Raw genomic sequence first — 17,145 nt, forward strand, 5'->3', positions numbered from 1 at the left:
GGCAATTCATATATATACAGAGATAAGCTGTCCAAGTATTATCAATATAAATAATCACACAATAAAATCCCTTTAGAATAATGTGAACTATCAGAAATTGATAAAGCTAGCATTCTTTGGTTGATATTCACTTTATTTTGAATATTTTGAAATCTTTAAGAAAAAAAATTTGTGGAATCAAAATTTATTTAGAAAAACAACTTTGCATTAAGTAAGTAGAAAACAATTAAGACAATTTAGGGTTCTTTATGGATCTCACACTGTGGTAAACATCGTTCTGAATCAATGGACAAACACAGCTCTACCTACGTTCTTTTGACGTCCTGCTCAATCATGGACCGCAATTCTTTATCCTGGAAGAACTTGTTCCAAAGGCTCTGGAAAATGAGAATAACCTAATTAGAACAATCTCACACTGTGTGACTTTTATGACTTCAATTTAATAATTTAAGTGATTGAATTTATTATTCTCTAAGCTGTCACTTTGGATTTCTGAGATAGGAAATCTGGCAGAAATAATTTCTATTAAAATTTGCTCTAATTCAAAAGCTTACATTTTTTTTCAATTTTCCTTACTGTATACATTTTTGAAGGTTCTATCATCTCTGTAGGATGAAGGGCACTTCCACTGCTCTTTTCTTCCACAAGAGGCATTTACATTTTCAAAATGTAAACTTGGGGAAAGTCTAAAAATTTCTTAATGATAGGCTAAGGTGGCACACAACTTTAATCCCTTCTACTTTGGAGGCAGAAGCAGGCAGTGCTCTGTGAGTTTGAGGGACAGCCTATCAAGTTCCAGTCTAGTCAAATCCAAGTAGTAGGGCCTTCTCTCAACAAAACAAAGGAACAAGTCCAACCATCTAAAAATTATGTAATAGCTTATGATGATATAGCAAAGTTTACATCAGAAAATTACTAAGATACCTATAAAATGAGGAATTTTTTTTCCTCAGCTACATACACAGGTGCAGAGCAGCAACAAGTGAGAAAGTTATATAGTCTCTGTCAAGTAGTAACTGCTACACTCCACCAGGATATGAGCTTCTCCACAGTCACTACAGGTAGTTGCTTTCTTCCAGGGATAGTCCTGCCAAGTGTGGACTTCTAAGGTGTTCCTTAGTTTTTTTTTTTTATTTCACTAAAAAACTGATGCCTCCTTCCTAATCACTTTAGAGTTAGATCTTACGAGACCCCTTGCACTTAAAACACACACTCATGCATGCACACACGCACCAACACACCAGCCCCTACATGTCTCAGGGACTGAACCCATGTGATCAGGCCCGGAAACAAGTACCTGAAAATTTAATTTTGAACATGAAAAATTCTTAGACTGTGGACACAAGCCTATAATTAGCAGTTAATTATTCAGGGATAATTGAAAGTTAGGCAGGGACAAATAGACAATCCATTTATTTCCCTATGTTCTAATGGACTGATGTTTTTAATTAAATTAGCCAAATTCTGGCAAATTTTCCACCAAGGAAAACAGAGTCCAAGAAAACATGTAGCCATTTTTACGCTGAAACACAGCTTGTATTAATGACAATATGGTTAAAGTCAAAATTAAGTATATAAATTTATAATAATAATGAAACATATTTTGGAAGACAACAGCCAACCTAAAATTGCATTTACTTCTCAAAATAGAGCATTCCTACATTTAAAAAGCAAGAAATAATTTACAGTACAGTGGATAGTCCAGAGAAATTGCTATGGGGTAGATTTGACAGTTCCTACAGCCGCTGTGTTGACAGCTTAGCGTCTTAGCACTATTGGGAGGTGCAGAACCTCTAAGAGCTGGGCCCACAGGTGCTGAGTAGATGCCTCAGCAGATAAGATGCAAGCATGAGACCCTGGGCTTGAATTCTCAGGATCCACATACAAAGCTGAGCGTGGCTTTCTGTGGCTCTAACCTCAGCAGTGGGGAGCAGAGACAGATGGATCCCAGTTAGCTAGTCTAGCCGAAAGCAAGCAGGAGTTTTAGTGAGACCTGGTCTCAAGGGAACAAGGCAAAGAATGGCAGAGCAGGATACTATGTCCACCTCTGGCCTCTACAGGTGTGCATATATACATGCGACACACACACACACACACACACACACACACACACACACACACACACACCAGGATCTAGGTAGTTCAGCGTTTAGAATAATGAAAACACGGCATGAAATACATTGTTTGCATAAGGATTTTCAGATAAGATACCCTTACCCTAAGCAAATGACATAAATCATTAAAGCATGATTTTCAGAATGAAAAGGTTGGAACAAGAATAGAGAAGCGCTCAGTAGTTTAGAGCCCTGGTTGCTCTTGCAGAGGACTTGGTTTGGTTGTCAGCAACCATATGGTGGCTCAAAACCACCCATAACTGCCGTCTCAGGAGATCTACTTGACTCCTTTGGCTTTCAAAGGCACCAGATACACAAATGTTACACAGACATACAGGTAGGCAAAACATTCATACAAATAAAATAATGAAATAATTGAAGAAAATAAACATAATAAAAAGGAACGTTACTCCTTCATCTTGTGAAAGGGGATTGTTGATCATCAGATCCTGCTGGCCAACAGCTTTCCTCGGATTAGTGATATGCTGGTAAAGAAAGAGACATATCAAAGATCAGAGGCTGCTGAACTTTAAATTAAGCATATGAAAATAACTGCATTAGTTACATTTGCTCTTTACTTACTATTTCTTTAATACTGCTATACCATGCTCTTAGTTCTTCAATTCTACTTATCCATTGACTTTTGTCTTGAGGAAGAACACAAAGAAAGAGCTATTGGGGGAGAGAAAAAGAGATAACTTTATAAAAAGTAAAATCTACTAAGTATGAAAATCAGGTTAAATAAAATTGCTTGAAAATATAAAGAAACACCCCATTCGTGACATGTTCCATTCAATATAACCATTTCAATTCCCAATAATATGCTCATGGATATATTAAAAATAGTTAGAATAGTCAAAAACTAAATAATCAATGGTTAAAAAAGAATTAAAAAGTTAAATCACAAAATAGATTTAAGCTTTCTTCAAGATTTATTCTAAAAAGGGAGGAACACAGACGGAGGTTCATTTCTAATTGCCCTGGAACTGATAGGGAGCTAGTGCAGGTAACACCTGTAAGCAATCCCTGCGTCTGCAGGACATGGAGGGATCTGAGGGTTGAGGGCATGAAGTGAGGCTGCTCCTTTAACAGCACAGAATGTAATTTACAACTAGCAGTCAGCTTATCAAAGTAACATTCTTAAAATGACAGATATGATTTAATTTAATACATTAATAAAATGAATCCAGACTTAGGTCTATTTTCAGTAAATGAAATATACTTAAACAAGAGGAAGTGAGGGTGGGGCACAAATATTTGAATACCAATTTTCTAGCAGCAGGTCTCTTGTCTGCCTCTTAAGAAAGAAAAACGCATTTTCATTATTAAATCTAAATTATTAAATCTAGAACTATATAATACATCATGTATTTCTTATTATTTTGATTTGCACAGACTTTACATGCTCAATTTATGCAGATAGTACTAAAAATACTGATAGAGGTCATTTAAAAAGTAAGTCTACACTCAAATTCATTCATTTTAGAGAACAAAAAGGGCTAAGTTTTCAAAGCAATTAAAAAGATGACTACAGATTACATTACCACTTTGGTCACCAATGCCCCTTCTCTCTGAAGGAGAATGACCCAGTTTCCTTCTGCTCTCCTGCTTGCCCTCCATTTATGTTTCTAAGAAAAGAATGTCAAGTCTTTTCCACGTGCTCTTTAGTGAGACAAAAGGAGGATGACTAATGATAGCAGCTCAGATAATAGGGACTTCAAGTTTACCCACTTCATTCTCATGCCCAACTTCAAGAAAATCTAAAAAAGCTGGGTGGCTCACAACCATCTGTAATGAGGTCTGGTGTACTCTTCTGGCCCTCAGGCATACACACAGAAAGAATATTGTATACATAATAAATAAATAAATATTTTTTAAAAAGCCTCCTCCAAGTAATTTAACAGTACTTCACTGAAAAGTTCACCATTAAAAGAAGTAAAAAGAGTTACTTCAAAGGATTCATTTACTAGCTCTGCTTGCCCAAGTGGCTCAACCTTATTAGTAAATGTCCTATGCAAGATAAACATGAATGGTCTAAAAAGAAAAAAAAAAAAAAGGAATAAAATCACCTGGAAGATTCAGTGATCCCTGTGTGGTAATCTTCCAGGGCATAGGTAATGTGCTGATACACTTCCACCACCAACTGTAAATAAATATTTCCTTCTTACCTTCCAGCAGATGCTGCGGAACCTGCTGCTTCTCAGCTGCCCATTAATCCCCTTCTGTCTTATTGTTGCCAAGTAATTGTTGTTTACAAATAGTTCTTCCCATTCTTTCCTGTAGGAAAGAAACCAGATCAGTGGTGTCCTTCTGTTAAAATCCTTCTACAAGAGGAGTGCTACATGAAACTAATTTTAAATAGCCTAAGAAATTTAACTTCTAAAATGCATATATTTAGTGGTGTTCTGTGTCTGAACGAATGGCTGTCTTCTTGGACACAGTTCTTCTGTAGATTTAATGAATATGTAGATCACTATAATTATCCTAGCTTCTGAAATTTGTAATGTCTATGGAGGCTATTCCATTTCCTCGAAAACACTGGTAATATAGTTCAGTGAATAAATAAGAAAAATGACTCTTTATAAAAATATATGACTTATTTATATATTAACAAAAGTACACCTGTTTCCAAAATTACATAACAAAGAAATGGCCTGTTGGTTGTACCGACTTCTCACATGAACGAACTCTTTGAGTAACTCTGATTTGTTTCTTGCTAGGCTGGACAGCTAAATACAACAGAACCAACCCCTTTTCAACAGTGCATGTTTCCTACTGAAATCTCCACAGCAGCTCATTACACCATCAGTGTGAAAATGTTAACAGGTGCAGAGAAATTCAAGACAACATAAAAACTGTTAAAGGCAAGCTTGAATACCTTGTAGTACCTGCGGCTGAGTAGATAAACAATTGAAATATGCCTCATAGGCATGCAGGCACCAGGGGCCCACACCTGCGCCTCATTAATATACAAGTAAATCTGCTCTACTGGGAAACAATTGGAAATTAATTGTCCCAAACCATTAACTGAGGTTGACTAAAGAAATTAGACCGACACTCCCAGCATCTTGCACCAAATTAAACGATAAGAGTCTTTTGTCAACAGTTGAGGCTACTGAGATCTGCTTTATGAAATTACCCTTCCATTCCAAATACTACAATAAAATTTACTTAAGATGCAAAATTCAGTATCAAAACTAAAATCCCAGATACAATCTCTGAAGAAAGATACCCAAAAGAAAGCTACTGAAACCTCAAAAACACAAGGTCATCAGTGGCCGGATTCCATGTATGTTGAGAAAGGACAAAATAATAATATCTACCTTAAAAAAAATGTTATATAAGGACTGGGTATTTCCATGGCATAGGCATTTCAGTCTCCACTGTAGGGCAAACTTATTTTTACAAGTGCCACGATGCCTGCTGGGCACATGAACTCAAGAGAAGCTGTGGTGACCTACACAAGGCCTTGTAGAGATCAACTTTGTTTAACATTCCAACAAGGAGTCCGGAGGAACTCCTGAGGCACCCAAGCATATCTGAGGAACTTTGGCAGTTAATGACTGCTTGGGGAGAAGTTTGATGGCTACTCTTGGTGGTCAACTTGACTACACCTGGAATTAATTGAAACTCAAAAACAGAGGGCACACCAGTGAAGGACTTTTTATTCAAATAAACAAAAAACCACACAGCTTTATTACAGACCTTTTGAGGTGAGAAGATATGTATCTGTATACACATATATACACAGAGAGAGAGAGGGGGAGGGAGGGAAAAAGGGAGAGAAAAAGGGAGAAAGAGAGAGAAGAGAGAGATTCTGTAAATTCTGTTACTCTAGAGAACCTTGACTAGTACAAAGCCATGGGTTGATTTCCCATGCCCCAGTGGATAAATCTAGGCCCATATGTGCAGCACTAAATGGACTCAGTGTGTTAAATAATAAGTGTTTTCAATTCCAATAAGTTCTACACATACACTCATATTATGTTTTTATGAATTTCTCATAATGTTCAAAGATAAGATAAAGAAGCACATTACAGAGATCTGTCTCAGCTTGTGAACAAAATGAACAGATTTCAAATGTATTCTGAATCCCAAATTAATTTGTAAAACAAACAAACAAAACAAGTATTTTCATGGCCTGGAAGCCATCAATAATTCTGGATAGGAAAAAGAAGTATGAACTAGTGACTTCTAATCTCTGGCTAGACTGCCATCCCATCGAGTAAAGTAGGCTTCTAAGGTAGTGGTAGGCTTCTGTGCCCCTTATGCAATGAAACACAGTTATTAGGTGTGATGAGTGCCTTGAATTGACCCTGTGCCTTGACTGGCACAAAGGAAAGGAGCCTGGGGCAAAGAAATTTGAGTATCTCTAAAATCTGCAATCATTTAAACTTATTTATACATGTAGTTTAATTAAGGTGTAACACTGCAAATTGATGAAATCTCTAATGACGGAGGCACACAAAGGCCACAAGGTAATCTACTGTCTCTTCTATGGAATAGTATTTGACCAATAAAGTGATAAAAAGCAATACTCATGCAGTGTCTACTAACTGCTTAGCATTCACAGAGACACAATGGGGCGTGAACAGACAAATCTTTAAACCAATGATGGTAAGATTAACAAAGCTCTTGGGTACAAGAAATGGTTTTATTATAATTAAAACTAAAGACTTAAAATAACTAAAGTCACAGCTACAAGAATTGATCTATCTGAAGTAAAAGAGACTACAAAGGGCAAGAGAAGCTGAGCCAAAATAAATTTTTTTAGTGAGCATAAATATGAATGATAGAACTAACTGATCATGAACTTTGGGGAAAATAATATGAAATACTAAGGACTTGGTGGTAGAGATTCTTAATTTACTTAGCATAAACAAATAAAAATTAGTGAGCAAATTTTGTCTTATATTATATATCAGATATACAGGGTAGTAGTGGGCAGATCTGAACTGGAAAAACCTGTCAATAAATGCCACCAAACGATAAAAAGTTAATTGCAATACTGCAGACAAAAACCCTTTTTGGTTTGCTTGTTTTTGTTTTTCCTGACAGGGTTTCTATATGTAGCTCACACTGGCTGTCCTGGAACTCACAAACTCACAGAGATTCACCTGCTTTTGCCTACCAAGTGCATGCATCACCACCACCTACACAAAAAACTTTCACCCCTACAGAAGCCAGTTTCCTTAATTATGTGTCTTTAACTACTCTTTTCAAATGAGGAAACAAATATTTAGAAAAATTAAACACTCACAAGAGAAAAAGCAAATCAATGTAAATTAGGAAAAGTACCTTTAAGAATAAGTGAACTAAAGACACAGCATGATTCAGACAGCACAAAGAAAATGATCTGTCAGTCAAGCAGGACAGAAATGGGATCTCATGCTTTCTCCTCAGCTGTGAGTTACTATTCCGTTTAAAGGCAGAAAGAAGGTAAGTTGTCAACAGTCCAACCAAGAAGATGTGGAATGACCACAGTGAAGAATGATCCGGTACATTTAAACATTTAAGAATTCTTTACTTTTTTACTTTTTAAAGATTTCATATATGAGTAATGTATTTACAGATTTCCTTACTCCCCTTCTTCCTTCCAATTCCCTCCCACGTATCCTGAACTCCCTCTCAAAGTCATGGGTTTCTTTTTAGTATTACTGTTTTATATAGATAAAAACTAATACAGAGAACTTACTAAGTCTGTTTGGTTAGTATTGCTAGTATGAATTATGTAAGGCTGAACATGTGGTACTGGATATATTTAGGTGGGCTCCTCTTTAGGAAAGACATTCTCCCTCCTCATTAATTGCCTGGAGCTATTCCCTACCAGTAAGGTTTTGGGTGACAGATTCCATTCAACCTGGCAGTCCAACTAGTGGTAACATTGTTTACATGTTATTCAGGCAATCATATCATTTAAGTTCATGGCTGAAGCTCAGACATGATCTTTCAACAGGCACCCTGGTACTCTGGCTCTTACATTCTTTAGGTCCTCTTTTCTATGATGCTCCCTGAACTTTGGGGTTAGAGACCTTGATGTTTAGCTACCCCTTTGAGAAAAAGCATTAATTAGTGCCACTAAGTGGCAAGTACTCTACCACTGCAGGCACTAGATCCCTGAAAACAATCAGCACTAAAACACTGATTAGCAGTGGCTGTCTTCGAATTAATCTGATAATGCTGATAAGTACTTGGAATTACACAGGTACTCCTGAAGGAGACCACTGTGAATGAATAAAACTTGCCAAGTATGTAGTGACTGTTCCCTAAAAAAACTCCAAACCCAAAGCAGCAAAATAGCAAATTTTTGCAATTGTAACTGATGACTTCCCTTTCAATAAGACTTAGTTCCATAGTTAGCCTTCTGCAATGGTTTGTTTTGATTTTTGTTTCTGACATGAAAATCAGCTTGCTTTGTTTTGACAGAGCATCTTACTGTGTAGTCCTGGCTAGCCTGAAACTCCCTATGTAGATCAGGCTGGCCTTAAACTCAGAGATCCACCTACCTCTGCCTCTTGAGTACTGGAATTGAAGGTGTGTGTCACAACACCAAAATCTAGGAAATTATTATGAATATTCAACGAATGAACACAGCTATTGATTATAAAGATATCATCTGTTTTCAATTATATATTATAATGCATTTTCAAATATTTATATTATGAAACCTTTTAAAAATTTTCATACATATTTAGGTCATATTTTCCCCTTCCTCAACTCCTCCCTTACACACCCTCTCTGCTCCCCATTTCATTCTCTTTCTCTCTCTTAAAAAAGTTGAAGTTCAAAGTAAAATAGAGAGAGACTGAGAAGGAGAGGGAGAGAGAGACCAAAAAAAAAAGAGGAGAAACACAGGGTGAAAACACGGAGTCAGTTCTGTGTTGGACAACTACCGTTAAGCATCAGATTGTCTAGGAGTGTAATTAAATACCCAGTATCACTCCATTTTCCCCTCTCAAGCAGGTATTAATTGCAAATAAGTTGTTATTTGAACTTTTACAGTTCTTGTGCATGCTGGTGTAGTTTCTAATTGATGTCTTCTAAATCTATTGTTTGTTAATTTGTCACTAAAGTGGTGTATAATTATGTGCCAAATTTAGAGAAGAAAATTTAATCAGTGATCTAGATTACGGTAAACTACAGGATACATCCATATTCTACAGACAGAGTGTGTTATATATGGTAATTTCTACCCAAATTTTGGATATCATCAGGAAGTGAACAGTGTCCCCATAGCAGTGACATTAAAAAACTCAAACAGCATTCAGTAAAATAAAAAAGAGGTGGGTGAACAAAATTCAAACAACTATAGTAAGGGGGGTTTGCAAAATACATAGAGTATGGTATTGGAAATCTTTACTATTTGGAGTTTTATGCAGAGTTATTTTGATCTTTAATAACCCCGGAACTGCTCAGTAGGTAAGAAGAGAAGGGTTATCACTGTGAAAAAACGCAAGCAACACAAAGTGGGAAAAGAAAATGAAGGCGGATTCTCAGGCTTCTGGGATGTGCAGTCAAAGTGTGATAGCACAGTAACTCTCAGAACCTGGTCATGTAGCAGAGGAGCAAAGGTCAAAAGCTCTCACATCACCTTGTTATGGTCAACAGCAAGGAATGCAGTTGAAGGTATGGAGGAGATGATCTATGAGAAGCACTGAATATGGAAAACCAAAGAAGCACGAAGGAAGGGAGACTTGGCATAAAAATGCATGCACAATTTTGTGTTCCTAATGTATAATATAAGATTTTAAAATTTATCATATCATCCATGACCATACCTTTTAAAGCAAACACAAAGGGAAACAGACTACTTTAAACCTGTTTCCAATATATAGAAAACATATTAAGGATTTCTACCAGCAAAAGGAGTGTATCATAATTTCAATATTCTATGCAATATCATCTAAAGGAATGATTTTGAAAATACTAGTCAAACAGAACAAGAACCATCTAACTCGAAATCAACAGAAATATGGAGGGCATAAATTAAGTATGTCAGCATAAGACTACAGAGCGTGAGCGTGGCATGAGGTACGGTAAGCTGCAACACTAGGCCTGCAGGTGCCAAGATCAAGCAGACAAACACTGATGGTATGTGTAATTACCTCATTTTTAGCTTAAATCACAGGTAATGAGGGAACTCCGAGTCTCTAAAAGGCAATTAGTAACTCTACTGGCTTTTTGCTTCCTATATAAGGAATTTTTAAAAAGTTACTCTTAAGCCTTTCTCCCTGCTATAATAAAACATTAGGGCATATCACTCATACATATGTACATACATACAAAAATGGAATGTACAATTACCCACAAGCTTAAAATAATTTCTTCATGCATCTAGGTAAAATATGGTCTATTCAATGAGGTGTCACTGAGATAAAGGTGAAGATTAGTTTATCACATGGAGACTTGCTAAAATCTATTGAAAAATTCTGATTCAGATTAGGAATAAATGAAGGCTAGAAATCTTGAGCCCTATCTTACATTCATTAGAATATAAAAAAGTGAATTAAAGTACAGTTGAAGACTCATAGCTATAAGACTTTAAAAAATAAAATATGTATCATATTCCTTATGTGACCTTAAATGAAAGATTACATTGAAACCGGTGAGCTCATTTAATCATACTTTTAGGAGAGGAATCAAGAAAAACTTCATTAGAAGGTTTCAAATTTTATAAAATTGTTTTATTTATACAAAGTCTTAATTGAATATAATATAATAATGAATATAATAAAAGTCATTATACTACTAATCAAAGGATTAGCATTTAGAAGTATGGTCAGAAAAGGTTCTTATGTTAGACAATCTCTGTGATGCCAATGAGAGTAACTTTGTACTTCATGGTGTACTGGTATTTCTCAAATTCTTCCTGTGACTTCCACTATATCTCCTGAATAGCCTTTCCATTCAACCTCAGTTATTTAATGTTTGTGGTATGGGCTTGATATATGACTTAGAAAATATGATAAAGGCCGTCAAACATGGCGTATGCCTATAGGCATAGGCATATAACCTCAGGTTGTCAGGAAGCCAAGGGCAGTCTGAGCAGTACAAAAGTATTTAAAAGTGAGAGAGGAGGGCAAGACAGAGACTGAGCACAGGCAGGCAAGATAGAGTGGCATATCATATACTACATAATACCAGATATTCTGTAAAGGCACACTCATAGTATCAGAAAAAAATATCTTCCATGAATTTTGCAATAGATATTTATTTGCCAAAATCTGATGTCCTATTTGAAAGCCAAATCTATCTCTTAGAACATGTATGTTTTTCAAGAGTAGAATGGTTTCTAGGGTGACACACTATAACAATACAAGTATCCTTTAAGTGTTTTCACTCAAGATGCCTTTAATAAACAGCAAATGATGGCACATGCCTTTAATCCCAGCACTCAAGAGGTAGAGGCATGTGGATCTCTGTGAGTTTGAGGTCAAATGGTCCACATAGCAAGTTCCAAGACAACCAAGAATATATAGATAGGCCCTATATATTGGTTTATATAGGAGTGGCCCTCATAGGCTCTTAGATTTGAATGCTTAATTACCAAGGAGTGGCACCATTTGAAAGGATTAGGAAATGTGGCTGTGTTGGAAGTACTATGTCACTGGGGATGGGCTTTGATAATACAAGGACCCAAGTAAGGCCCAGTGGCTTTCTTCTCTTCCACCTGCCTGCAGATCTGTATGTAGAATTCTCAGCTACTTCTCCAGTAACATATTTGCCTCACTGCTACCATGCTCCCTAACACCAGAATGGACTAAACCTCTAAAACTATAAGCAACACCCAATAAAATGTTCTCTTTTATAAGAGTTACCATTGCCATGGTCACAGCAATAGAACACTGACAAAGACACCCCCTTATCTAAAATAAATAAATACAGAACAAAACACTACAATGAGACTACAAATGACTGACAACCTCCAGGTGAGCACTGTCCACAGAAACTGAGGTGAAAGGAATGCTTTGTACTTTACTTTCCACTATGACAACAATTACATATATCAACCAAGCAGCTGATATCTGGTTAGTACAAATGAAGAATTACAAATTTATTGTAATTAATTTAAGTAGCATCATGTAGCTCATGGTTTCTGTACTAAATTCAGAGTGTTTAAAAACACCACTCATACAGACATTCAATTTTAAAAGCAGCAACTATTAAAGTTCAAGGGATATGAACCCTTGAACAAAACCACACATGACACTTTTCAAGGAGGCCGCTTGTTTCCTCGCTACCTGGCAGCTCAGACGAAAAATAATCACAGAGAAACTATATCATTTAAATCACTGCTTGGCCCATTAGCTCTAGCTTTTTATTGGCTAATATAATATATAAATTTAATCCACGTCCATTAATTTGTGTGTTATCACATGGCAGTGGCTTATTGGGTAAATTTCCGGCCTCTGTGCTCTGGCGGGGCTACATGGCTTCTTTCTACCTCCACCTCCTTTCTCCCAGCATTCAGTGTAGTTTTCCGGTCTAGCTAAGTTTTGTCCTGCTATAGGCCCAAAGCAGTTTCTTTATTCATTAATGGTAATCACAGAATACAGAGGGAATCACACATCTGTAGGAGGGGGTTGCTTGCTTGTCCTGGCTGTCCAGACCCAAAAATAATCACACAGAAACCATATTATTTAAATCACCGCTTGGTCCATTAGCTCTAGCTTCTTATTGGCTAACTCTTACATATTAATTTAAGCCATTACTATTAATCTGTGTATCACCATGTGACTGTAGCTTACTGGCTAAAGTTCTGGAGTCCATCTCTGGTGGCTTCTCCTTGACTCTTCTTCCTCTTCCCAACATTCAGTTTAGTTTTCCCCCATCTACCTAAGTTCTGCCCTATCAACAGGCCAAGGTAGTTTATTCACCAATGATATTCACAACATGACACAGACTCATATATAACAGAAGAAAAAAAACCACCATCAAATACTAAATAATGCATGTGGTTACATAGATATGCAAGTGACCATCTAATGAATGAAGCTACTGCTAAGAACTATAAGACATAGGTATGACCTGTCCTCCCTTCTGGCTATTTATTCTACATCACTCACCAGTCCCAAGGGTGTTCTGCCATTGTCACCTTCCCTGGCTCCCTCTCACATATATGTTAAAGTCAGGAGAGAAAATCTCCACAATGTGGGTCTCTGTCTCCGTCTCCTTTCATCGCCTGATGAAAGTTAATATTCAGGAGGATGCCTATATGTTTGTCTTTGGATTCACCATCTTATTTAGCTTCTCTAGGAACATGAATTATAAGCTCAATGTCCTTTATTTATGGCTAGAAACCAAATATGAGTGAGTGTCTTCATCAGGCGATGAAAGGAGACAGAGACAGAGACCCACATTGGAGCACAGGACAGAAATCTCAAGGTCCAAATCAGGAGCAGAAGGAGAGGGAGCACGAGCAAGGAACTCAGGACCGCGAGGGGTGCACCCACACACTGAGACAATGGGGATGTTCTATCCGGAACTCACCAAGGCCAGCTGGCCTGCGTCTGAAAAAGCATGGCATAAAACCGGACTTGCTGAACATAGCGGACAATAAGGACTACTGAGAACTCAAGAACAAGGGCAGTGGGTTTTTGATCCTACTGCACGTACTGGCATTTGGGGAGACTAGGCAGTTTGGATGCTCAACTTACTAGACCTGGATAGAGGTGGGGGTTCCTTGGGCTTCCCACAGGTCAGGGAACCCTGATTGCTCTTCGGGCTGATGTGGGAGGGGGACTTGGTCGGGGGAGGGGGAGGGAAATGGGAGGCGGTGGTGGGGAAAAGGCGGAAATCCTTAATAAATAAATAAATTTAAAAAAAAAAGAAAATCTCCACAGATGACTATACGTTTATTAGACACCAAAAATGGTTCATATGGAAAAGAATGATGTCTAATATCTGGGTCATAAGGCCAAATAAAACCAAATTCAACAACGAATTTAAAAAGAACCAGGAAAATATAGTTTAAAATGAAGATAAATGGTTTATGTGATGAAATGAACCTTAATATGAAGTATTTAAATTAGTTTGCATTAGTGTTCCTGGGAAAACGATTTCTACTGCCTGTGAAAAACAAAAACAGAAAAACATCTCCCCATGAAGGACAGTGAGAACCTCACTTACTTATAGATCAAGTGCCCTGTCCTTTACACTGTACTAGAAACATTCCAGATTGTAAGCTTTGGGAATTTGGAATAATGGTATAGGTTTTGCTGGCTGAGCGACCCAATTCAAATCTTTTGGGACACTGTTAATATACAAACAAGGTTCAAATGTTTAAATTTTGGCACATATCATATTGTGCATTTTCAGAATGGAAACGTACAAATAAAAGTTATAGTTTTGTTCTAGAAAAGGTCTCACTATATGTAACTCCAACTGTCCTGGAGCTCACTATAGAGACCAGCTTGTCTGTCTTCTGGCTGCTAGAATTAAAGACATTTGACATTATGCATAGCTAAAACTTACAATTTTTCAAAGACATACATAAACACAGTGCTATTCAAGGTCTTTGGCATGGTAAAGTTAGATGTATCACAGCAGTGATTCCCTTCCTTCCTTCCTTCCTTCCTTCCTTCCTTCCTTCCTTCCTTCCTTCCTTCCTTCCTCCCTCCCTCCCTCCCTCCCTCCCTCCCTCCCTTCCTTTCCTCCCTCAACAGGAAAATGTTGAGATTACCAAAATATTTCCAAGATCCAAGTATAATTTTATCTGGATGTTGTATGTACTTTGAAAAAAAAACTTCTTTGTCTCTGAGTTAAATAACAGTTTTGTTTTCATAGTTATCCACTCTATTTTAAAATTAATTTTGTTAGCATAAAGATGTATGGTTTAACTGTGACTTCACACATATGTATTGTTATGTGTTGTTCTTGTTCACCTGCTCTTCTCCACTCTAGTTCTAGTGGATTTCCCTTGTGTCTATTTTTGAAAGATTTATTTATTTTTTAAAGGTATGAGTGTTTGTGTGCATGCTGATACAGAAATCACATGGTTCCTGGTGCCTGGAAGACAGAAGACAGATGACTGTGAGCTACTAGTTCCTGACGCAGGCCCTCTGCAAGAGCAGTTAAGTGCTCTCAACCACCAAACCAACCCTTCACAGAACTCTATCTTCCGGAAAAAGATAACAGTTTCCTTAAAGGCATACATTTATAATCCTTTATCCCATTACTTGAAGTTTCATTGTGAATAGCTTCAAGCACCTCAGTCTACTGGTATTCTGAAAGTGTTAAATGGAAGACTTCCAAAATAAAGAATTCATAAATGTTATGCCACACAGCAATTAGCAGTGAGATCTTACACTATTTTGTTCCATCTAACACAAATATCAATTATTGCTCTGTCCTGTGCATCTTCATCCAATATGCTGCACATCCACTAGTCACTTAGTAGCTGCCTCTGTTATCAGATTAACTGTTTCAGTATCCTGATGATTTTACTTAATTACGACTACAGTTCAAGAGTACTGAAGCCAGAAATTCAGTTATATCAAGAAGCTAAGAGAGAAGACAAAGGTTTTGGCATATATATATACATATACATACATACATACATACATACATACACACACACACACATATAAAACATGTTTCGGTGAATTCATGATAGGGTTTATGGTTAGAAATGTCATCTGTGGATGAATGAAAAGCAGAAAAGATGGGAGTTTCTTCTTTAAGCTCCATCAGCAGCCAGGTGGCAAAGAAGCAGGCCAGATCACTGTGTTGTTTACTTACCCAAACCTTATCCTCCCTAAAACCTCTTGCATGGAAATAATGATCCATTTCAGCCTTTCCAGACTGAAAAGACAGAATTAGACAGAGTGTGGTGAGTGTCGGGGGAGCAGAGCCAAAAACCCAAGTCACAAGAGGTCTGTCTCTAGTTCTAATATGGTAGAACTCTGCTGTCCAACAGATAAAAAATTATTTATAACTCTATCTTGAACTCTAATTTTATGTATTTTTTTAACAGCATACAGCTAAACATTATAGCATGCATATACACTAACAGTGACCTGGAGGACTAAGAGCAGGTGCTTCAGTTGTGAACTGAAGAAAAAGCAGTCATGTATCTAAGGAAAGGGACTCTCAGGGTAGAGGTTTCTGTGTAGTTTACCCTCTGGTTTCAAATTAATGCCAGTCTTTTCAAAGATAAACATTTACATGGGCTTATAAGAAGGAGTTTACAACTGATTATACAAAAATAAACAAACCTAAAGCCAGCCTCTTGATAATAAAATAGGTTTAAAGGAATTTCTGAAAGAAAAATAAAAGAAATAAAAAATTGACCCATACAAACTCAAACCAGTTGAGCTGTTAACATAGATTACTGTCTTAGTTACTGTTTCTATTGCAGCAACAAAACACCATGACCAAAAAACAAGTTGGTGAGGAAAGGGTTTATTATTGTTATTCACCTCTGAAGGAAGTCAGGACATGAACTGAAATGGGGCAGAATCCCAGAAGGAGGCAGTGATGAAGAGGCAATGGAGGGATGCTGCTTACCTGCTTGCTTCCCCTGGCTTGCACAGCCTACCTTTTTATAGAACCCAGGATTAGCAGCCCCAGGAATGGCACCAAGAACTATGGGCTGGGTCCTCCCCCACTGATAACTACATGAGAAAACGCCTTACAGCTGGATCTCACTGAGGCACCCTTTCCTCTGATGAGTCTAGCTTGTGTTAACTTGAAACCCAAAACCAGTTGGAAGAGTTACAAACAATTAAATTTTTTAAAGTAGAACATATTTTCAAAGACACAAATGATCAACAATTAGTTCAAAGGGAGAATATATTATAAACAGACACAAATACAGATTAGTTCAACTAACATAAAATAAAAACATCTTGATAAGCAATGGAAGCAGAATTGTGATGTGGGAGTGTCATATATCAATCTGTTGATTTCATTGGTTAAGCAATAAAGAAACTGCTTGGCCCTGATAGGTTAAAACATAGGTGGGAGGAGTAAACAGAACAGAATGCTGGGAGGAAGAGGAAGTGAGCTCAGAGATGCCATGCTCCCCTCT

General features: G+C 37.2%; 1 protein-coding gene across 4 annotated transcripts in view; it reads right to left on the reverse strand.

Moving 5' to 3' along the window:
• Positions 1–17,145, reverse strand: part of Tbc1d5 (TBC1 domain family member 5) — a 449,388-nt gene that overhangs the window by 204,670 nt on the left and 227,573 nt on the right. For all 4 annotated transcript variants that reach the window (XM_026790055.1, XM_013354327.2, XM_026790054.1 and 1 more), the window contains 4 exons: positions 4,283–4,391; positions 2,697–2,786; positions 2,525–2,599; positions 310–377 (listed from right to left, as the gene is read on the reverse strand). In XM_026790055.1, the coding sequence (XP_026645856.1) occupies positions 310–377; positions 2,525–2,599; positions 2,697–2,786; positions 4,283–4,391 (342 nt within the window). The remainder of the gene's footprint in view (positions 1–309; positions 378–2,524; positions 2,600–2,696; positions 2,787–4,282; positions 4,392–17,145) is intronic.

Source organism: Microtus ochrogaster, unplaced genomic scaffold, assembly GCF_000317375.1.
Source record: "Microtus ochrogaster isolate Prairie Vole_2 unplaced genomic scaffold, MicOch1.0 UNK40, whole genome shotgun sequence".
NCBI classification, from domain to species: domain Eukaryota; kingdom Metazoa; phylum Chordata; class Mammalia; order Rodentia; family Cricetidae; genus Microtus; species Microtus ochrogaster.